The 23,724-nt window shown below is 35.0% G+C and overlaps 1 protein-coding gene across 7 annotated transcripts in view; it reads right to left on the reverse strand.

Moving 5' to 3' along the window:
* Positions 1 to 500: 500 nt before the first annotated feature.
* The window catches only part of PHTF2 (putative homeodomain transcription factor 2), a 71,023-nt gene continuing 47,799 nt past the window's right edge, over positions 501 to 23,724 (reverse strand). For all 7 annotated transcript variants that reach the window (XM_076363887.1, XM_076363931.1, XM_076363616.1 and 4 more), the window contains 10 exons: positions 23,009 to 23,167; positions 19,539 to 19,757; positions 17,025 to 17,153; positions 15,602 to 15,874; positions 14,414 to 14,545; positions 11,722 to 11,808; positions 10,549 to 10,704; positions 7,032 to 7,127; positions 3,466 to 3,591; positions 501 to 2,685 (listed from right to left, as the gene is read on the reverse strand). In XM_076363887.1, coding sequence (XP_076220002.1) covers positions 2,665 to 2,685; positions 3,466 to 3,591; positions 7,032 to 7,127; positions 10,549 to 10,704; positions 11,722 to 11,808; positions 14,414 to 14,545; positions 15,602 to 15,874; positions 17,025 to 17,153; positions 19,539 to 19,757; positions 23,009 to 23,167 — 1,398 coding nt within the window. In that variant the 3' untranslated portion in view covers positions 501 to 2,664. The remainder of the gene's footprint in view (positions 2,686 to 3,465; positions 3,592 to 7,031; positions 7,128 to 10,548; positions 10,705 to 11,721; positions 11,809 to 14,413; positions 14,546 to 15,601; positions 15,875 to 17,024; positions 17,154 to 19,538; positions 19,758 to 23,008; positions 23,168 to 23,724) is intronic.

The following is a 23,724-nucleotide window of genomic DNA, read 5'->3' on the forward strand; positions in this document are numbered from 1 at the left end:
AAGTCCTGGTGAAATAGGACTGAATTCTGTTTCAATATTTTTCAAATAGAAACAGTTATGTGGAAGCTGCATGTCCAGTAGTCTTAATAAAATTAAACTACTTTGCATAACTAAAAGTGTCTGAAAGTTTGTGTTCTTGCAATAAAGTGCTATTTTGACAACCATCATTTGCATTCCATGTGCAGGATTTCTCTCCCAAATATGCTTTAATTTAAATAGAATATATGGATTTAAATCAAAACAGGCAGACTCAGAAATATGCTGGATATTCCTAAAAGATATAGCTCACCGCATCGTTTTTTTTTCTTTTTTACCATCAACCATAGAAAGCTTTATTCCAAGCCTGATCACACTTTCAGTTACAAAACATGTGGCAAAAAATAACAGTTAACACGCAAGATCTGCCATATTTCTACTTGCCTCTATTCTCATACTGGATTTTCCATATTGAGGGATGGAGAATAAACCACTCCCATTTTTAACATAAAGAATATACCTAATGGTAGCAAAGAAAGGTTTTTATTATTTTTAATTTCATTTCACAAATCTTTTACTCTCCCCAAGCCGCCATTTGTTAGTGCAACAATCCAGCACAGTGCTAGTTGCTGAGGTATACATGGTTAAACTAATTTCACCTTCAACCGACACCGCAATGTTTTCCCCCCCTCCCTTTTTTTTTTAAAGGTAATGAAAGCCGTATATTCACCGTTTTACATTTCTAAAAATAATTCCATTCTAGAGTAAAGAATGGTTTTGTAATAGTGATAGGCTGTAAAAAGCAATAGCCTTATCTTTTATCACCCACAGAACTCCTGCTGTATTTTTCTTAAAATATATTTTGTGCAAAATTAAGTTCTGTGTAGGTCTGTACCATAATTTGGAAAAAACTGTGTATAAAATGTACTTAATTTTTAAAAACAATCCCAACATCAAACAACAGAGAAAGAAGAAACAGATCAGATGCAGCTGAAGTTTTCACATGAGAAACTAAATATAGTATGTTCTTAAAGCTCCAGTAATACATTCTTTCAAAAACCAGAATGCACTTTGGTCATTATTAAACATTAGTACAGAGGCAAATAAAATACAAAATGCTTGTTTGTGTTGCTTTATATATAAAAATATTTTTATACCACATAAGTTTAAGATACATTACTTCAAATCTTTCAAGATTCTGACGATTGCAAACATAATGCAACGTCCAGACGCTTGCACCTAATTACTTGTCATTTTTCAACATGATGCCACTATTTTAGAAACATAAAATGTAAGAATACTTGTGCCTGGTGATATTAATCCTCCCAAAATAATTTGCAGATGGAAAGTTTGTTCCAAATAACTTAATTCTACATGGGTGAACACCTATTTTTGTCACACTGAAGAACCACAAGTCAAAATGACTGGTCCATGTGGGAGGCAGGGATGGAAGGCAGAGGGAGAGGTGGGAAACCCAAGGCTGGGAAACCCCAGCCGGGAAAGCGCTAGGGAATGACCCCTGCTGGGGAGGGACGGGAGGAAAGGAGGTTATTTGAAGACACAAATCTGCCGAATGCCAGGCTTCATGAGTTCTGCTGTTCACCAGAGGAACTTGTTTTCTGTGTTTAACTGTTCTTAAACTCCAATGTGGTATGAATGGCATATACTATAGTGTACAAGAGGAGAGCATCTCTCTATCTTATGCTCAGTCACTCATAGCATTCCTTTCACCGCTAAATCTTTCGCTTGTTTAAATATTCAACTTCGACATATAATATATACTGCTCCATAGTTCACCATAATATATTCCAATTAATATACATTTATATGTATATATATAGTTTCTCATTAAAAGTAACAAAAAGTGCACATATTGAGCATGCACAGTCAGAGCTGCGCAGAACAGCCCAGTATTTCAAATAAATACAGTATTTAATTTTATCAAAATATCATACAGCATGGTAACCATTTACAATTATTGCTCTAATAAAAGTGTTATCAAAGAGCACTTGTTGACCTGTTATATAATACCTTATGAATATCCCAGGATATTTAAACTGCAGCTTATATGAGTTTAGATCCTGGAATTACTCAAAATATTAAAAATTCCCACTTGCTTCTAATAGGAATATAAAATATTTCTGCTACCTGTCATACTGTATTGTCAGTACTTTTTGTATATGTCTCACTTTTCTATTGCAACCAAACATCTATTGATGTTATGTTGTTCTCATAAATGATTGGTGCAAATGAAATGTTCTAAGCAATTTTACCACACTATAAAAGAATCAAATTACTTCCATATAGCGTTACTGTAACTAAAAATGTTCAGCATTGGCTTCAGTTTTAACAACAGATATAGTAATTTAGTGTAATCAACTTCCAGGATTTCAAGTTCTCATACACATAGTTTTTGACCCTTCCCAAATCTGACCCTTTCCAAAACTAAACAAGTAAGTTTGAAAATAAAATATAAATGTCAACTAAAATGAACATAAAACAGTGAGAAGATGAAATAAATACAAAGATTGCACAAGACAGTCAGATGTAACCGCTTCAATTTTCCAAATGACATCCTTGAAGAGGTTGTAGCATCTGAAATACAGATTCAGTGGCTGCTTTGAGGCAGTTTTGTCAATCAATGAGCTTTTCTGTAACGCTGTGTTATCTCACCTTCTTCATATATTGTCAGGATTTGATCTTCCAGAGCTGGAAAAGTTAGAGCAGTAAATCAACATTATTTCTCATCTCAGTTTTCTGTTTACCAGAACTGCAATACCACCACATTTTTTTTTCTTATTGCATTTGCTGCATTTTCTATGATACACAAAATAAATTTTACATTCATTTACTTCTAACAGGAAAAAAATGGGTAGACGTAAGCAAACCCAATGGCCAGTTAAGGGCTTTGTGCTACAAGCTTGTGGAAACTAACATGCCCCATAACCTGAATCTTGAAATAGTTTCCAGAGTTTGTAGTTCAGAGGCAGCCAGAGAGTAGGACCTAACAAGATAGTCCTTCAGCCATGACAAAACGACCCTGTGTGAGATTGGTCACGGTAATACTGTATCTACTGTAATACTTTACCGCAGTGCAAGACAAGGATAGCTTGCATCTTTCTGCATCCCTTAAAGAGCTACAAAGTCAACAGTGAGGAACTCGAGAGAGAAATCAGATCTGGGATGTGAAGAAAAGTTAAATAAGGTCTTGTACTTATGTGTACAAATGTATTTATGTCTAAGAATTCTTGGTAATTATGTGTCCTAAATGAAGTTAGAAAGCCACAAAAATGAAAAGAAAAAAAAAATGTTAAAAGGGCTGCTTTGACAAATACATCACTATTCTTCTGATATAGCTTAAATTTCATAACCATTTTCAAACAATGAATCTTCTAGTTAATACAGTTAAGAATTCATTAGGCTACAACGTATGATCCATAACATTCTGAACGCCATGGTGAAAAAAAAGGATGCTTATCAAGTAGCTACCTTTAGATTAAATCCAAGCAAGTCACTGATGACACCAGAAACAGCTGACAGGATGACAACTTGGGTGATATTATAAAGCAGTGGATTCATTGTAAGCCCATATAACCTAAAGGGACTGTCCAGTTCCTAGTAATGCAAAACAACGACATCGTTAAAAAGCAAAAATTACACAAAGGGGTTTTGTTCACATATGTATTGAGCGATATTAGATAGTTTAGGAAATCTTCAAGTCACAGTGGAGTAAAACATTCTCCTACTCTTCTGCATATAAAAAACAATGTGCAAGAAAATACCCATCACATTAACTGATTGTTGACTGATGGTGTCTAAATAACTCTTCAAAAAATTGGAGGCTACCCATTGAGAGCATCTACCAATTTGCTCATAGACCCAGGAACATAAGAGCACTAGTTTTCCTGGCACCAAGGTGCCATCATTTTAGAATTCCTTATAATTTTCCAGAAATCGCCTTCAGTGTTAAAAGAGCTGACAGACAGCAGAACCACAAAAAACAAGAAAAGAAAGATTTTCTACAGTGACAGAAGGCTACCTCACTACTATGAAAAATTAACAAAAATGTCTTTCCTAATGACATTTCCCTCCTTTTCCATTAATTTTGAGAATACTTACTGATGAACATAGCCAGAAAAGGAAGATAAAGGAAAAAAAAATACTAATAACCATTTAACTGCCAATATTTTACTTTTTTTTTTACTGGAAGAATCAAAAAAATTAGCCAAAATTCATCTGCAACAAAACTTGGACAAAGAGGCTATTTCACCGATTTTCAATTATTGGTGTGTGAATAAAAAGTCACTCAAACTTTTTTGGCCTAGAAATATGTCAAATAAAGGAAGAAAAAAAAGAGTTTTAAAATATAAGAGTGGGTTTATATAAAGTATAACAACTATCACTGCTTTGGTCATTTATATTTTCTAGCTTTAAATTCATCTTCATCCCTCTCCTGCATTACATCCTGGGCCTTGAACAAGGCCTTATAAACCCTTTTTTAATGAAGAAGAATTTCAGAGCTCTGACTCTTCCTTCAGAAGAGGTGAAATAAGAATGAACAGCCTTTTCATTTAGATGTAATGTGGTATAAAACTGCTGCAAATACAAAAGATATAAAAGACATGATTCTGAGAAGAACAGCAGAGAAATTCTTTTAAGGAAGAAGTTTTTAGATTTTGAATTCATCTTACCAATTTTGAGAGTAAGAAAATAGTAAGAATATTCAACGTAATATAGTCTTCAATAAAAGCTTAAGGATCAAAAACATCCAAAACCAAATTAAAAAAACCCTCCTTTTAACTACTGGGCACGAAATACGTAACTGTGTTGATCACTAACTACCAAGAATTCATGTAAAGCTCATACTAGGTGGGGCTTGGAAATCCCATCTCATTTTTGGGCACGTTCTCACAGTAACTAGGTGATGGCCTGGGTCTGGGATTTGTGCCACAAAAGCCAAGTCCCCTGTTGGAAAGGCCATGTCAGTTGATACATTTCTGAAAAGAGTAAAACATGAACATTTTTTTGAAAACACTGAGAAAAGCATAAAAAAGGCTGAAGTGAATCAGGTCAAGGGTTGATCAGCACCCTGCCACCACCAGCAGCTACTTCTCACCCCACCTATGTTCTCACAGCACACAAACATTTCAACTCATGAGACACCCTGAATCTGTTGTGCTTTGTCTAGTCTACTTGTCCAGTCTCTCCTTGAGCCCAGATAACCTTTCTGCATCCACAGTGTCCTCCGACCAACAGTTGCACAAGTTGCTACCTGATGCACAGAGAATACTTCCTTTCGTTTGTTCCAAAACCCAGTCCTAAAAGCTTTGCGGTCCCTTATTCTTTTCTCTTAACGGGCTTGAATTTTCCTGACTGCAGAGGAAAGGTATAGAGGCATTGAAAGATATGGTTTGGGTTTACTTATGATAATCCAGCCATTCCCTCTACTGATGAGGATCTCTGCACATGGAATCAGTATCAGTTGTGCTATACTCAAACACGGTGGGAGGGGGGTGTGGATTGAAGGAAATTTATCTAAGGGGGAGGAAGATACTTTTACATTTGCCAGTCATTCCTGGGGAACTGTTCTACATGACCGCTCTATCTTGGACTAAATTAAGAAGTTGATTCCCTGAAGAGAAATCAAAATACTGTTGTTACCTTAGTTCTGAACCCGAGAATAACAAATAGGCAGCATCTCTAAGAACTTTACCGTAACAGCAGAATGTACAAGATCCAAATACTGAAAGCTGAAGCTAGATAAATTTAATTCAAAAATAGTTTACACAACAGCAGAAGTGATTAAGCACTGAAACACCATGCCAAGAGAGGTGGGGAGGCAAGTCATTAATTTGTTTTTGTAGTGTCAGGACTTGCTTCCTCTTTGAAAGGCCACTTTAGTCAATTATAAGTTATATACTGTTAATTTTAGTGTGAAAACACATAAGGAATACTAAATCTAATTGATTTTATTTGTTCATAAAAGCGAAACCTAAAATAAAAAAAAGTTTTTCAAGTGTTAAATTTATCACTCTTATTTGACATTCAGGTAACCCTTAAGTAAGTTTTGGATTAGGGGAATGTTTAGTCTGAAGGAGAATGAGACATTTCTGGAGCAAGAATTAAGCTCCCAGACAACTGAAAGAACAAAACAGCTTGCTTCCCAAATTATGACAGATCTGAGTTTGAAAGAACAGAAGAACTCAGCAGAGGCAATTTAGGAATAAATGTGTCTTCCTGAGAACCTCAACCACTGCTTTGTTAATAACAACAAGTTTAAAAAAGCCCTAAGCATGTCCATGCTCTAGCTCCAGACGAGTGAAGTAAGATGACTTTTCTTCTGCAGAATTCTAGAAATGGGAAGTAATAAAAAAATTCATGTTCTCTCACCATGAAGAAATATCTTCTACCCACCAAATATAGTTAGCTGGCAAACAGGATAATATTGCATAAGCAAAAAACTTTTCTACTGATCAGCAAAATTCCATGCAAAAAAAAATTTGCCAAATAGTTCAAGGGCACAGCTGACATATTTGAATTACATTAAATGAATCCATACCTTTAATTCACTTCTAAATGGACCTATGTAACAATTTCTGTCTTCCAAAAAGATTCTTCTATGACAGTAAGTAAAGAAGACTTCAAGTATAATCTAGTTTTAATTTGAAATGCTAACCACTGACAGTTTTTAAGAGGAATTACAATCCTCCAGCAGCTTATTACTAGAAACAGATATTGACACTCAAAACAGACAACAAAATTTCATCATTTATTTCCCAAGGGTTCATCATCCTGCCCATCCCAAAGTACTTTCTCTCACGCTGCTCATATACTGTTGAAGAATAAAACTTACGGTATGTAACAATAATTTGTAATCCACAATGATAGCAACATAACAGACTGTAATGCATGAACAAGTAGCATCGCTGTGAAAGTTACGGAGCAGATTTAAACCAAAGCATACTGTACTGCCTGCAGAAGTAACACAAGTGACTCATTAAGCAATCTATTCTGCTTCTTAGTTATATATACAGTAATACTATTTTAATTCTTACCTTCAATAACTTAGTAGCAAGTTTTAAAACATTGTTCACTAGTGTCAGTTCTTCCTTCTTATTAGGCTTTTTCTCCATTTTCAAGTACAAGTTTATCTGATTTAAACAAAATACAAGTATCACCAGTTATTCAGAATTTAAAGGAATTCATTTGGAAATATTTAATAATAAAATGATTACTCAGCAGCCGTATGATAGAACAGCAATGACATTTCTGCAAGCAAGCAAATTTTTTTGCTTCCTTTTTAATATTTAAGAACAAATACTGCCTCAGTATCATAGGAAAATACAATGGTTTATGATATAACAAAATACATGACACTATTATAGCAACAACTTCAAAGTTTAGTGTAATCTACAAATCAGGCAAGAAAAAGCACCACACATGAAGGAGGAAAGAGAAATTATGTAAACCTTACAATAATTGCCTGAGGTTTGTCAATTCATTTCCAGAAGGTTTTTATACTAGCATGCAGACCTTACCAGGCTTAACATCCCCAAAAGTTACTCAATAGACTGAAATGCTAAAACATAATTCTGCTAAAGTATAATTTCTTTCAAAAGATTTTAGTATAATTGAGTACTTCATGAGCACCTTGAGTGCAGAAAATCACTTTCCAGTGCCTTGAAATATTTGGAAAATTATTAAACTTTTCATTGCTGTATAAGAACAGTATATTGATCATTTCAACAGTTCTGTGATCCAGACTTTTTTAGGTCATTGTTTCTGAGAAAGCTTAGTTAAAAGTACAAATCAGCTCTCTCTTGGCCTAGCAATTTTGAAACATCAGCTTTCATTCTCAAATGACCTATCTTTGATATCCTAGACCAGACAAAGGTTAGTTTTTCTTTTTTATTGCATAACAAAAGCAAATCAAAGAAAAAATATCTTGAAGAGCCATGAACTTTTTATTTTAGGATGACGACCTTCAACAAAATAAAAAATGAACAATTTAGCAATATGCTGAAGTAGTCCTTCAGATGACAGAGACTCTTACCAAGCTACAGAAGCAAAGTTGCAGAAAGGAAGTGATGCTGTATGATGCTATCATATATTTAATCACCTTGTTGTAAGGTGATTATTGAAATAAGGGCCACAGACATCTAAACAAAGTAACTGAATATTACAGTGACCTTTTTAGGGAGATCTGGTAAGTTTCTTATACAAGTTAAAAATCAAAAACTATGCCTAATATATTCCAAGACATATTAAATTCCTGAACTATCAATTTCATTGTAAAGTAAATTATGCTTTTAGAGGCAAAGAGATTCCAGTGTTTAAATATGTAAATACTGATTTCAACAATACAACTGTTTATAAACAAGAATAAACTAAGAATAAAGGCTCTATTTAGCAACTCTGGAAAAATGGTAGGTAATAAACCCTAGGAAGGTTCAAATCTCTTTTAACAGTTACTATGATTTCATTAACTTATAAAAAAAAATCAACATTCAATAACAAACTTTGAATCAGGAAGGGAGTTTGAATGTATGTGTATATGCACAGGCATCTACCATACCTATTCTGAGACTTGAAACTGGCAAGACAACTTTGATCAGACCATACGTTGTATTTTACTCAACAAGGAACCACTGAGGCACTTAATTTAAAAGACCAATTAAAAACACTTTCAGAATGACTTGAAAAATTACAGGCAAACAGCATACAGTCAAAAAATCCCTTGATGTAAAATGATTGATCTTTTAGTTTCCCATCATGACTCCTAATCATGAAATTCATAGGTTGAATATAAAGCACACAGAAGTGGCTGGAACTTTGCTGACAGAAAGTAGAATTTGCAATTTCATCTTATCCGTGAAGCATTAAAATTGAATCTGGGGGTTGAGGCTTGTTTGTCCTTTTGGTTTTTTTGTTGTCATTTTTTGTTTGTTTTAAAGCTTTATTCTCTTCTCAGTAAGCCTAATAACACTAGTGTGCAATTTTCAAGGACACCAGTTCAAGATGTACTTTTTTAGATCAAGTGAGTGTCAGTCAATTGTTTGGGCTTGACCTCTCATGAAAGGCCAAAATGCCAGACTTTAATGAGTCTGTCTCAAGAACACTGTAAATATGCTACGGTATCCAGCTAGTATGTGAAATCAGTCCAAAATGAGTTCTACCCAGGGTGATGTGTATCCTTTTTATTTTCTGAGAAACAATTGTGAATTCTATTTTGGTTTTCATTTCATAAAGTGCTCAAGCATTTTTGAGCGGAAATTACTTATAACAGGATAAGCTGGATTCAATACAAAGCTAAGTGTCTGATGATCTAGCACTTTTTAAGTTCTGGGGCCATAGAGAGAGTGCTTCTTTTAATGTCCATGCTGGCTTAAAATGTTCAAACACTGACTCTCATGAAGAGCATAGTATAGAAACCTATGAAAGCAAAACAAAGGCTTGACATGTGTCTCTCTCGTGCCTTGCTCTCTCCATTTTTTCCCAAGCCTTATCCCAAACATTTCCCTCCATTTTCATTCCAGAAACAGAGGACATAAGCTTCACTGGGACATTAGGCTATTTGTACTCTGAGGATCAACAGAACGATGCAAAGCTCTCCAGGCTCAGGAACTCTGAGATGTTTCATACTGGTCCAAAACACAGCATTCAGGACAAGGTAAATAGGCAGTCTGTCTTCTCAGTGTCTAGCCTCATCATCTTTAGTAAAGACAGAATGAATTCTCATTGAGCAAAATATGTAAGCAGTCATTTATACCATCTGTCATAAGCTTCACATCCTGACTTTGAGAATAAAATCTTCCAAACTGAGTCTCCCAAACTTGAACACATTTCCTGTAGGAAACCTGTGAACATTTCTTTAACTGCTTATTTACCTTGTGCTGAATGCTGTGTTTTGCACCAGTGTGAAACCTCTCTGAGCACAAAGAGATTGCTTCTTACCTAACACTAACTGAACATGCTTAGCTTGGAAAACTATCAGCAGTGCCAGGCAGAGCAGAGAGGGAAGTTTGCAGTACAAATGCCGACTAGAACATTCCTGAGAAGAAAAGTATATAGACCCAAAGCCAAGCTTGACAGATGACTGAAAGAAAAAGTTTCCAAGGAGTCTAGAGGAGACTGTATGTAACCCACGCAACCTAGCAGTCAAAATTGTTGGACTGGAAATAGTGACCCACTTTGTAGAGGGTAAGTTTGTTTTCAAATCTTTTACTCTTCCATCCAACACTTTGAGAGTTCAGGTTTCTTTTTCCTGTTTAAAAGCTACTTTTTACGTTTGTGTTCTGTTAGATCTTTAATTATATCAAATGACATATACTGATATCTCTAAGCCCACTCACTTAAAGAGAAATTGGGATACAGCCATCTCAATGTTCCATATAATTTTTAAACAAAGTCACACACTTCTCACAGAAATTGAACTTCAGGTTGTAAAGTGTTGTTTCACTACGCCATAATTAACTCCCTAATCCAGACTATTTTAATACATCTAAAATGCATGCCCGAGACCTACGAGATGAATGACTTGTTTAGATACAAAAATTCTGTACAAGTTCTCACCTGCTCAGTAAGTAATATTGAGGTATTGCTGTACTTTTTACTGGTTTCAGATCCAAGTGTAACAAATCTTAAGAGAAAAAGAGTTAGTGAAATGCACCAAATCACGAGCTCCCAATTGTAGTGACAATCAAGGAAGATCTCATGCATGTGAAGCAGCTGAAAACAAAAGAGAAAAAAAAAAAAATCAAAATTTAATTCAAAGTAATGATTGCATTACAACATAAGAAAATAATTACGTAACTCCCAAACTCCAAGAAAAATTTCCCAGTAATAAGTATATGGATTGTTTTTAGGCATAAAAGATTTTTGAATCATTATTTAAAATCAACACTGTGTCAAAGATACGGGGTCTGAGAAAAGATATGCCCTGAAAGGCTCAATCAGAATTTAGACACATCTTTTTTTCATATCCCTAAAGCAACAGACAAAAAATATACACTCTTTAAACTCGTGTTCAAACTTGCAAAGACATTATATGGGATAAAAAACAAAATATATGCTCAAATGTACTGAATTATATACAAAATTGCATCCAAGCAGAGTTACTGCTAAATTATATTCTTATTAAAATATTTATAGTTATCTACCAGGAAAACACACTAGCATTAACTAGGGAATAAAGTAGAAAAAAAATACAACCAGAAGCCATTCAGAAGCTTCCCTGTATTCTGAAACAGAAGCTCAAGGAAAAAATCTTAAGCGGTAAAAATCGTCTTTAAACATAGATTTGCTTACTAAAAGATATTCCACTAGAGGGCAGGCTAATACAGCCAGCAATCTTGTTTCTCACAAAAATCAACCGAGGTCAATCTCAACTGTCTTTGCAAAAGTGTGTTTTGATGCAAAATGTTAGGGAAAAAAAAAAAAAAACAACTGTGTTCCAAAATCCACGATGGAAAATGAAAGAGGACACAGATTTAAAAAATAATAATAATATCATGTTAGGAATTATGCTATCAATAAGTTTCTTTAGCTCTTACAGAATAATATTCTAAAGTAGATAAAATGAACAATACAAAATGGAGCTTAATCTTCTGAAAAGCTGTAACAGCTGTTACTGATTTTTCACTGTGGTCTTTTAACCTAATAGGAATCACCATGCAAAAGGCACTCAAAATTATTTCAAAACCTATTTAAGTCATGGATGTTTCTATACAAGTAAGATTTCCTCACCTGTGCACAACAGATAAACACAACTGAGATAGTCAGTAGGAAGGCAGATGAAACTATTACATCAACTGAGCGTTGAGGACCTCGACGCTGAAAATAAAGGATATGCATATATGTGAGTGAAAACCTACCCAATCAGCGTTGATATTTAGCATATCCAGTTAGATTCACACCTTGAACCTATGTTTCATCATGGCTCGCAATTCGGCAATTTAAGTTCCAAACACCATATTAGGTCCCAATATCACTACATTTGAATACCCCTAAAGGCATGTGAGATTAATTCAGATGCAAGCATTTAAAGATAACTGTAAGAAAAGAAAATATTCACCACTTGTTCAGTCAGCTCCTTCATGACGTGAAGTAACTTTCATTTAGGCAGCATTCCCTGACATAACAAATTCGATATAGCACCGGGCTTTAACCCCAAGTATCAAACCAGTGCTAACAAAAGATTTTTGGACACCAGATCGCAACAGGATATCAAGATATGATTTCACATGGTTGGTATTTTCCATTACTTGCCTCTTTTTAACACACAAAAACTGTAGCTGTAAATCACTGTCCCATTGTTGTAGGTGCAATAATATAATGTCTCCCCCAAAAGAACAAGAAGGAAAACTGGGGAACACACACACTTGTCTTGAAAGGTGCAATCTCACTGTTTTCAACCATTTTTTTCTTGCTTACTGGTACAATGAAATGTTTCTACACACTGAGCTTTTTCCTCTTTTTTTTTTTAATTAAAAAATTAAACATCCTGTGCTGCACTGAAACATGTACAAGTTATAACAGGCATTTATTTCTCAACTTTGTTCTCCAGACATGCTACTAATTGTATAAACTTGAGAAGAATGGGAGGTGTACATATGCAAGATATAACTTTGGAACTTGGAGAAAGAGATAGGAGGCTTAACTACTGAAAAAAAATTAAGTGCAAATTACTACTGCAGGTATGCATGCACTACTTCTATACTGAGCCAGAGTGTTTTGCCTGTGTGAGACTTGAGATATGCATATACCCCAGCTCACATCTTCACAGGTGGACACATATACAGACAGGTATATGCAAGAGTATTTCGGACAAATGCTATGCCAGTATATGCCAGCAGCACCACTGCAAGAAGGCAGCCCCGCTCCTTAGCTGCTTGTCTCCATTCCTTTCCTTGTGCTAGCACAGGCGTCACAGAGCTGCCCAGTGAACCAAGTAAAGCAACAGATGGAGGTGAAAATTACTGTTCTTGACTAGTTATTTTTCAGTTGAGTCAGTTCCCTATGCACCTGCCTCTGACCACTGTCTGATGGCTTTTTTTTTAGCCACATAATTACACAAATGTTTCTGGTGGCATAAGGAAAGGTGGAATATATAGGTGTGGTTGTGAGGAAAGAAGGCAAGACGCTCTCTCCACAGCAATGCTACCATATGCAGTCTTTAAAGCATCAAAACTACATTCTATTGTACAAGTGATGTTATCCTCCTTTCCTCCCAGCCAGCAGCACATTATAGACTACAAGGAAAAAGATACAAGTCTCTCAAATGTAAAGTTTAACAGCTACCTCTTTTTTACAACCTCCCCAACAGACACTTCCATAACACAAGGGGCGTTGTAAATGAGTCGCCTCAATTCCTTTTAAAATGATGCATCTTTCAAATTTAAGATTGTGCTCTACATTAAAAATTTCGCCTGATGCAAATAAGGGGATTACCACCACTAACAAGAGATTGTCAGTTGCTGTTCACCAAAAAACTGTTTCTATAGGAACCAAATGGGGAAAAACCTAGCTTCATCAGAATTGAATTACTTAATGCAGAGAGAAAAATGGAAAAAAACTGGGGGAGGGGAACGACAGGGGTGGGACAGGGGAAGGACCAAAAAACCAAACCCGAGTTAGATATATGGATCCTTTCACACAGAATCATCAAAAATGTTCTGGCTTGAAAAGATCATTAGAAAGATATAAGGAGATTACTCAAATATGAGCCAAACATACAAGAGGGATCACAATGTCTTACAGATAAATACTTGGGCATAATTTCTAGCTTCACCTGGCACATATACGCTCACAGCACAAATATGCACATAAACTGCCTTGCTTCGTAAATTCCTTCTGTGTTCATGACACTAACTGGTCGGGCTCTTACAATAAGGTATTTTCTGTATTATCATAGAATCATAGAATCATTAAGGTTGGAAAAGACTTCTAAGATCATCGAGTCCAACCATCAACCCAACACCACCATGTCCACTAAACCATGTCCCTAAGCGCCTCATCTACACGTCTTTCAAATACCTCCAGGGATGGGGACTCAACCACTTCCCTGGGCAGCCTGTTCCAATGTTTAACCACTCTTTCAGTAAAGAAATTTTTCCTCACACTTTATACTACAAGTGGTCATTTTTACCCAACATATTCACCTGAGAGACTTTTCTGCTAGCATTAGTGAGACAAGGCTCCAACTCTGAACACACTCATACTTTACTCCGAGGTAAAAACTAGACTTTGACTTTCTCACAATCTGGCTGCCTGCAGACACTGCTGGCCCAGAGTCACTAAAATGAAGCGTATAGGGCACATGTGCACCCATAGGGGTAAGTGCACAGGAGGAAAAATTCAGACTAGAATACCAACCTTCCATCAACAGCATATGAGACATTTTATATTAAAGCGGTAGCAAAGATGTACATTATTTTACCTTTAAATAGGACCTGAGAGAAAGCCACATTTTTATATTCTGTACTTTCTTCAAGCGGAAGTGAGGAACCTCAGATTTTCTTGCCCTTCTGGCAGATGTTAGATGACCAAAAAGTTTGGCAAAAAGTAGCCTCTGCAGAGAAGGAAAAAAAAATTACTTTAACTGTCAATTGATTTTCAAGGGCACTATAAAGAAAATGGGAGAAAAGGCTTCACTTAATATGTCAAAGTAATGCACAATGTATCAGTGTAAATTAAGATATGTTAATATAGTGCAGAAATAAGAGTAGCGTGTTACTAAAAAGAAGAGATACACTAAAAAGTTTTAAAAGTCTTCATATTCTAATGATAAACAAAATTTAGCTACACTTTGAGTTCCTTTCTTCAAATTTCAGACAACAGATCTGCTATGCTCTTAAAATTTGGGAGAAAATCAAACCTGCCAATCATTTGCATTAGGGAGTGCCTTTATCACCGAAGTTCCTTCAAACAGAAATTATTATTAGAAGCAGGTTAATTCTATTCTACTGTATTAAATCACATATTCTGGCTACAATTTGAGAAAAGTATAAAAATTTTTCTTTTGCAGACCAGTAAGTATCTATAATCTGCAGCTAGTAAAGGATATTGATACGCTCTTAAAGTTTAAATTGCAATAACAAGCAACAAATTAACAGGTGTATTACTTCAGATAGCGGCTCTCACAGTCTCCAGCCGTGAGACCGATCTACCAGCAAAGCAAGCAGGGCTCTTGACTAGGGTCTGAACTGAATTGTTTTGAATTAAACTGAAGGTTTTAAATGAAACACGCTGGTAGAAAAAATTTGAAATGTATAGAGTTCTTTTATTGAAACTCCTTCTCCTTGGGGAAAATTGAGACAAACTGGGACATGACTAAGAGCTGGGTTAATGCATTGAGCCAGAAATCTGAAACAAATGGTTAAAAAGTTTTCCCCTCAGAAATGCTCTCTAGGAAAAAAGGTTTAGCTACAGAGACTGTACAGAGACTTCAGTCCGTTGCAACTGAGTCATCTCCTGAACTGTAAGCCCACTGAAGTATTTGTCATCATTGATCTATGAATCATAGCGTGCTGAAGAAAACAAGTTTAAAATATCCACCAAGTCAAAAAAACACAAACATTAAACCTTGTTTTGCTTTGGATGAAGCCTCTTGGTTTGCTGTTCATACCTGTTTATATGTCCTCTCTGCTACACATAGCAGAAAAAAGAAAATCCACACTAGAGACACACGGACCACAAAACTTATAATAACCATTGAGAGAACCAGAATGTCTCCATTTGATCCAAATGCAGTCATACAAAGTTCAGTGGCAGAATGTGTGGCTAGTTGTTCCAAATCTTTAGCTTGGGAAAGTCGAAAGACAAATGGCATTAAACCCAAGATTAAAGATATGACGTTTCCAAAAATCTGATAACCAATTCCTGGTATATAGCTGTTCACCTAAAACCAAAAGAAAACAAAGTATATTTTTAATTTTTTAATTAATTTGGAATTAAGTCAATAAATAAATTATTGTTACTGTCTTACTATCACAAAGAACACTTTATAACCTGATAAGTTATATGAAACCTTCAACCAAGCATCTTCACAACTGAAAATTAAGAAAAAGGAAGTCCTCAAAGAGCACTTAACACACCAAATATGACAAATCATTTAAAAACCCAACAACATAACATTGCAGTTAAGAGACTCCAGTGCATATTCTTGTATTAAAATTCATTCAACGCTGAATTAGCAGAGTGCGCCAATCAGACTGTGTTGCTTACATCCTGCATGTTGCTCCTATTTGTGTTTTGCTTTTGTTGCATGTTTTTTTAAGGAATTAAAGTTTTCACAGTGCAGACAGGACTGGAGTTCTATTGTGTTGGCTATGGCTTTGTTAAGTTTACTTCTACTGTGGATTGCAACCAAAACTGTATTGTCTCTGAGTCAGGTACAGAGATCTGAACTAAGTTTGTGAATACATTGCTTTGTAACAAGTTGGAGATGGTAAGTATCAACTTGTCAGAATTAGTGATAGTTTTCTTAAGCTATGCTAGGATTTTATGTTCAACTCTACAAAATGCCTACGTTGTCTATATTGAAAAAGAGTACGACATCAATTAAATGCTTTTCCAACTGTTTCCTGAAGAGGAGTACTAGGAAAAAGAAGGGAGGACTAGTGAGACATCCCACTCATCCTCTTAGACATTTGTTTCCTGAAGAGGAAAGCTTTCTTTTCCAATCTTAACTTTAGCATCCAAATACTCAGATCTGTATATTCGTAACCCAACATATTCGCTGTTCATCAGAATCAAGGAGATAAATAAGAATATTCACAGCATATATCACTTTTGTGATATAAAACAGAGGTTGGCTATGTTAGTAAGCACCTAACAATGCAAACACATTCTATTGTCCCAACAGTTAAGATTTGGTAGCTCTTTTATCTGTTAGTAACAAGTAAATCAGAGTGATGTAAGCCATAGAACAATAATGTCAATAACAAATACTTAAAAAAAAAAAAGAAAAAAAACATAAAACAAGCTTATTTTTGATAGTGCTTAGACTCCTAAATACAATATTTGCATAAAGTAAAAAGAATACTCACTCTGTTCATTATCATACCACTGATTTCAAGCACAGACATATCTGCTTTCTTGCAGTCATTACCCTCCCATACAATTGCACTTATTTTTTCTAGTCCTGGATTCAAACTGTGGATCCAAGGCAAATGACTCTGGGGAAGACAAGGTATATATTCCATCAGAGATAAAAATCTATTGCCATGTCAGTATGCCTTTGTCAGCAATATGCTGACAACAAAAATGCTGTAGATTGACACAAATATTGCTATATAGCATTTACTTCTACTGTATGTTACTATATGTTAAACACATTTCTTAAAATCATCTACTTCTTTTCCAAGAAATAGCTGTGAGTACAGAGATCTCTCCTTCCCCATACTTCATTTTCTAATAGTGTGAGTTATTGTGGTTGAGGATTAATTGGTTTCTTTTTTGCTCAAACATATCAAAGAAGAGAGAGGTATGAAAACAAAGGTCTACTTATAAGCCATCTTTAGTTTTGCCACATGTTTAATGGAATATTTTATTTTTCTGACAACCCCACACACACACACACACACACATTCTGAAAAGTACTCTTCTCAGGTTGAGCCTAAGGCCAACAATTTTTTTTTATTTGCTTTTAATGATATTAGTGTACTTCACAATCCTTGTTATGGATAAAGGCCCCCCTATGCTAACCGCATCTGGCAAGACTCAGAGAGAGTGGTAGGAGTCTAATCAATACACACTGCTCCAAGAGTCAAGCAATCCCAGCCTCATCTACTGAACGCACTTATGGCTGAGGCACCTCTACTCTAAACAGAGAGCCAAGTGAGAACTAAAGGATCTGGAAAAATGTTGAGGCAACAAGTTCTGCTGCGTCCATTTCTTGACTTCCCTCAGCCCCGTCTCGTTCCTCTCCCATTCAGGTGATTAAAATTGCTCTCAACTCTGCCCGGTCACCTAGCACTATGTGCATCAAAGTACTGGAAGTGGTGGTGCTGGGGTGTGTGTGTGTGATATTATTTTTAAAATCTAATTTATCCTTGATTAAAGGTAAAGCTTTTTATTTTATTACTTATCAGTATTTATCGGAAATCTTTGTATTCTGCTAAGTAGTCAATTATCTCCCTTTTTTTTTTTTTCCATTGGATGAAAAAAAATTGATTTATATTATTAAAACAACACAATATTAGTTGCAGGCCTTTCTTAATCACAGATTTCCAAGGTCTCCCTCTAGAGGGAGTATCAACACCAGGAGCTGAAACTCAAAAATTCACAATCTACAATCAAACAGAAAAACACTCAACTGCAGAAAAGCAAAGTCAATGCATATATTGCAATTCAAGTCCCTATTGTAAGGCTTCCATTTTAGTGTTTATATGGAATGTAAGCAAGAAGAAATAAAAATAAATCAAAAAGGTAAAGACTGCATGAAATCCAAATTGCTATCTCTTTTGTTGGTTTTGTTTGTTGTTGTTTTTTTTTTTTTGGGGGGGGGTGGGGTGTTAGGGAGGTGTTTTTTAAAATCAACAAATACATCCTTTTCAATTCCGGTTATGAGTGAAAAGCCTATCTTTTGAAATTCCTTTCCTTAGCTAGCATTAACACCATCTCTTGCATGGCATTCCTTAGTACTGATGATGCACTAACAACACATATGGCATGTTTACCCAGAAGAATGTTTCACATTCTCTCCATCTCTTTACTTAAATGGTTCAAATTAGCAATGCAATTAACATGCAATTTAAAGATAAGACTTGTACTACAAATATAACTGGCACCGTGACATCTGAATGGAATTTATCAAATGAAGACTAATACTTGACTGTTAATGATCAAGTATTAACGATGGATTCTGTCCAACATTAACCCAAGGCAGGCTGCAACTGAAGTGTTGCCCAAACAACATTAAAATTTTCAGAAATGACTGCCTATATGTTGCTACAGAGTAGCATTAAAGAAGGAAAATAAAATTATTAGCTTTAAGGTAAAAATAAAAATATTATATCTAAATAGAATTTAGATATCTATAATACACATGTAACATCATATATATACACATTATATATACATATATATAACATTAGATACTATGTATGTTATCTTTGTTTGCGTTTTTATATATACATTTATATATAAGCAAACAGAAAGATGCCTGATATGTGCTCACAAAAAAAGTAATTCCACCAGAGAAAAAGAAAAAAAAACAAACAAAAAAAACCCCCCACCAAAAAAAACCAAAACCACAGAACCATCTACCACAGAGGAAACTCAAATCAATCAGTACTTGTCCTGAACTAGAACTAAGATTCAAACGCTCAAATATTCTGTAGGCTATTTCAGTATATTGTCATATCCTCTTCATCTGACAAATTAACGACTGAGTAGCAGAAATCAAATTTTCCTTGTTTTAATTCTATCAAATCACTTTGGCTTTGTTACTTTCATTTAATATAGAGTTCCTTCTCCCAGGCCTCCTGACATATGATAAAGTTGATAATACTGAACTTGTGTGTAGTGTAAAAAAAAAATCAAAATTGGTGGACACCAACTTGATGAAATGGGTCATCTCTGTATTCTTTCTTCACACATGGATTCATTTGAGGGCTTTCTACATCTGTCTCACTGGTACAGGAAGAGTGGCACTCTGCACAGTGTAAGAGGTCCTCCCACAGCACATCTTCGGTTTCCGATTCCGGCCTCGTACTCTCAGAATCTTGTCTGGAGCTTGAACACCGAGAACTGCAGCTAGTACCTGATTTAGGTATATCCTGAAATTAAAATATGCATTGGAATTAATGCAGCTTTTTTTATTCTACATCATTTCCTGACAGAAGGCTTATAAACTTCAAATTAGTGAATCCACACTTATTTGTTTTTTATGTTCCAATCCATTATCTTTCTCATCAGAAAGAATTACATGTTTATTGAAGGAGTGTCTAAGAGGTTGCACATTTTTAGACACTGTACAAACAAGTAACAGTCCATGGTCCCTGTTTTGTTGGGGAGGGGGTCATATAATGAAGAATCAAATCATTTTAACTATTAAAAGGAAATAACTATTTTACAGATTTTTAAACTCGTTAATTTAGACTTTAACAGCAATCATCAAGCCAGAGACTCCAACTATGTCTCGAACTTCTGATTTTTATAAGCTATAGATTAAGCCGCTTTTAAAACGCTTTACAGCTTCATTATTTTAGTGAAAATGTAAAAGACACAAGCGAGGCTTGAAGCCATATACACCAGACTGAAATTGTAATACAGAAATTTTAGTGACTCAGACTAAAAAAAGCATCGTTCACAAAGCTTTTTAAATTAATTTGAAATTTTGATTTTCTGACTCTAGTTGTTTGAGCTGAAGTACTTCAGCTACTTATTAACTTTGCCATACAGTAAGGAATTCTTTCTCTAGAAAGGGCAAGACCCTGGAGGAAGAAGGGACGGATATTTCTAGTCATCCAAGACCTGAGGCACTCAAATAGCCTTTCAAGCAAGCAGTGTGGACACAATTTAACTAGTTTTAAAATAAAGCTTGATATGTTCCAGAAGTACATTTCTAAATGTAAAAGCCTGTAATAAAAGAGGAATTGACTCTCAAAGTCCCCTACAAATCACATTCCCCCGTTGTTACTACTAACATACCTTCTCAAAGACAAAGAGAGAGTGAGCTTGTTTGAAGACAGTTATGCATCAGGTGTAGAGAGGAAAAATAAGCAAGAGTATACATAGCTAATGCTAGGTATATGTGTAATCTACAGTCATACATAAAATTTTAATTATTTTAAACAAACTGTACTTGAGAAAGAAGCATGCCTTATTATGTTCAAATTTTACCTATATCTTAGATAAAAAAAGAAAAATATTAAGTTTGGGACATTGAAATCTCCCCATGGATACGTATGAAACAATCTAATGTTGTCTTCAGAACAAGAAAGCAGAGCTTTAAACTACTTTCTAGAGTAAGCAGAATCCATTTCCTGCAAGACAAGTAGGTAGTCTTAAAAGCAGTACCATCCTACTCATCACCATCCTCTGGCAATTTCCATTCCCTCTTAACAGAAAATTTATTTATTTCTACTAGTTTCTCTCGAGAATATACACAATTTTTTACACTGAAAAAAATAATCAAGTAATGTTTCAGCAGACCTACTAATTTAACATGATTTGTAATGCTTTACTATCTGAAGAAATGTTCTTTGTTCTTCCTGAAAATCATGCTTAATGTATTTTATGTAAGCAATTTTGTAAAGAAATATTTAGAAAAAATTTGGTCTGAATGCTTTCCCCTTCTTTCACAAAGTGAGGGATAACATCAATGCAGAAAGAGTCTGAACTATTTTTTTTTTCCCCTTAAAAAAAAAAAATATATTATTTATAGAAGGCAGTCGCTACTGGGTACGATTGAGTCCTGAAGTTAATAAAGTAAGAACATTAAAAAAAGCTTGCTCAAACAACAATTAAGTTGACAAGTAAACATGAAGATAAAAGAAAATGTAGGACAGAAGTTGAGAGTATATCCACTGACTTCACTAATTTATTTATTTTTTTAAAAATACAAAGCAAGCTTTCACAGATTTGAAAACTATTGTTTCATTTCCTTTGTAATCGTGCGGGGGAGGCGAGTTGGTAACAACAAAGAAAGGCTTCCTCTTTCATGGCATCAGTCAGATAAGTAAACGGGGAACAAGTGTAAAACATTACTGCCAAAGCTACACATGGAGTAAATTTAGTCTCCTCAGTTTCTGAAGATATCTACACAGTCTTCCCTAGCTCTGAAGCACTCTATGCAAGAGAAAAATAAATTTAAGCTGAAAAAAAATTGACTGTAATCATGTCATTCTGCTTCCTCTTTTCAAGCGCTACCAGCTGCACAAGTATACAGTCTAGAGGCATCTTTGTAATATGAAACAAACAGTTCCAAGTATTGACCTGTTCAGTTATCCTAAACCAAACATGCATAAGGCATTAAACACTCAAATCAATTAGCCTTCTGGATCTTTTTAACCAAAGTCTGTGAGAAATAAATGAAAGAATACAAGAGAAGATTATCTAATAATGTTTTTATGCAAAGCATCAACTTCAAGGCTTTGCAATTGTTATCAGAGAAAGCAATATCTGAACCCTTCTAAGGAGACGTTTCTTATATCAAGTAGAAAGCTTACTCATGAGGCTCTGCCTATTAAACCCATCTGTAAGTGGACTTCTGTCAGAGCTGAAATTACTCTTAACACTCTTTCCTCAGTCCTAGTGGAAAAAAAAGGCAATACAGCCTTAAAAAAAAAAGGTTCCATGTATCTGTCAAGTTGCATACCATTAGCAAAAACGAGCATAATTTCTTTAAAATTATAAATAAAAACAGGACAACATGTCCCTTTCTCTTTCAATGTCTGAGTCCTTACGATTAAGGACTCTGCTAATATGGATTCTATTAATTCCCCTCTCCTAAGCTATGATGTCATCAAGTCTCAAAATTTCAGTATTTTTATGTATTAACAACTTTGTTGAGATTTCATGACAATATTTGAAATGATTGTTTCAATAAATATGAGGGAATGAAAACTCAGAGGTAGAGTCAATGAGACTTCTCCACAAGAAGGCTAGTGAATGCAAAATACTAACTAAATGGAGAGAAACAGCAGCACTAGCATGATGAAAATTTGCATGTTGCCAATTACTACTCTTTCTGTAACAAATCAAGTTTCCAGAGGAGATAACTGGTGTCAAAAGACAGCAAGAGAGTTGGCCATAAACTGATGCAAGGTCTATAGAATATATTTTAGGCTCCTTACAACAAATTGAAAAATAGGATGAAGCTCAAACCAACTAAATAAAACCCTCTTAATTTCAAAACACTGTCATTAAAAAAAAAAATCCCTGTCCCCCACTAGCATGACTTCCAATTAACAGACTCCTAAAATCCAATACAGGAGAAAAAAGGTTTGAGGAAAATATATCTATTCAGTAAGAAATCAAAAGGTTTTAACAATTTGCAGAAAAGCAGCAATGAAAAAGAACATACCTCCAGAGGATAGTGTTTCTTATAATGGTGAGATTTCCTGTTTCGAAGTGTACAATCACTAGAAGTGCGTTCTACATTGCGACGTAAAGAATACCCAGTTTCAGGCCCCTCCTCACTAGAAACTTCATCTGATAAATTTGCCACAGTCCTGTGAGTATCCTAGTGCAAGAAATACAGTAAGACGTACACTCATACTTACTGGGTCTTGTTTTCAACTACTGAAATCAAATTTCTTTCTGCAACATTATTATCTATGCTCAGTTAAATCAGATATTAATGCATTTCCAATTGTCAAAATTAAGTGATACAGCAGGAATTACAAAATAGAAATTGTAGTATCAAAATAAACATTTCTCAGATGAAGGGCTAGTTCATATTATACTGAAGAACAATTCTGACATTCTTATTTTAAATGTGATTTTGTCTACCAAGAAAGGCTTAGAGGGAATATATCCAGATTTGAGAAAAAAAACAAAACCAAAACAAAAACCATCAAAATTGTGATAGCAGACACTATAACATTGAATTATCAACACATACAGTACAAAGTCAACATTTACCTCTTCTTCCAACGATAAAGTGCTACAGGTTGCATGTAGAATACTCAGATCATTAATTTATTCCACTTTCCATTTCCCTGATTTTAAACTAAAGTTAAAGTAGCCCTTACGGTAACAGAAAGAAAAAAGGGGAGCAAAGGATCATTCAGCTGTCAA

This window comes from Aptenodytes patagonicus, chromosome 1 (assembly GCF_965638725.1).
Source record: "Aptenodytes patagonicus chromosome 1, bAptPat1.pri.cur, whole genome shotgun sequence".
In the NCBI taxonomy this organism is placed as follows: Eukaryota; Metazoa; Chordata; class Aves; order Sphenisciformes; family Spheniscidae; genus Aptenodytes; species Aptenodytes patagonicus.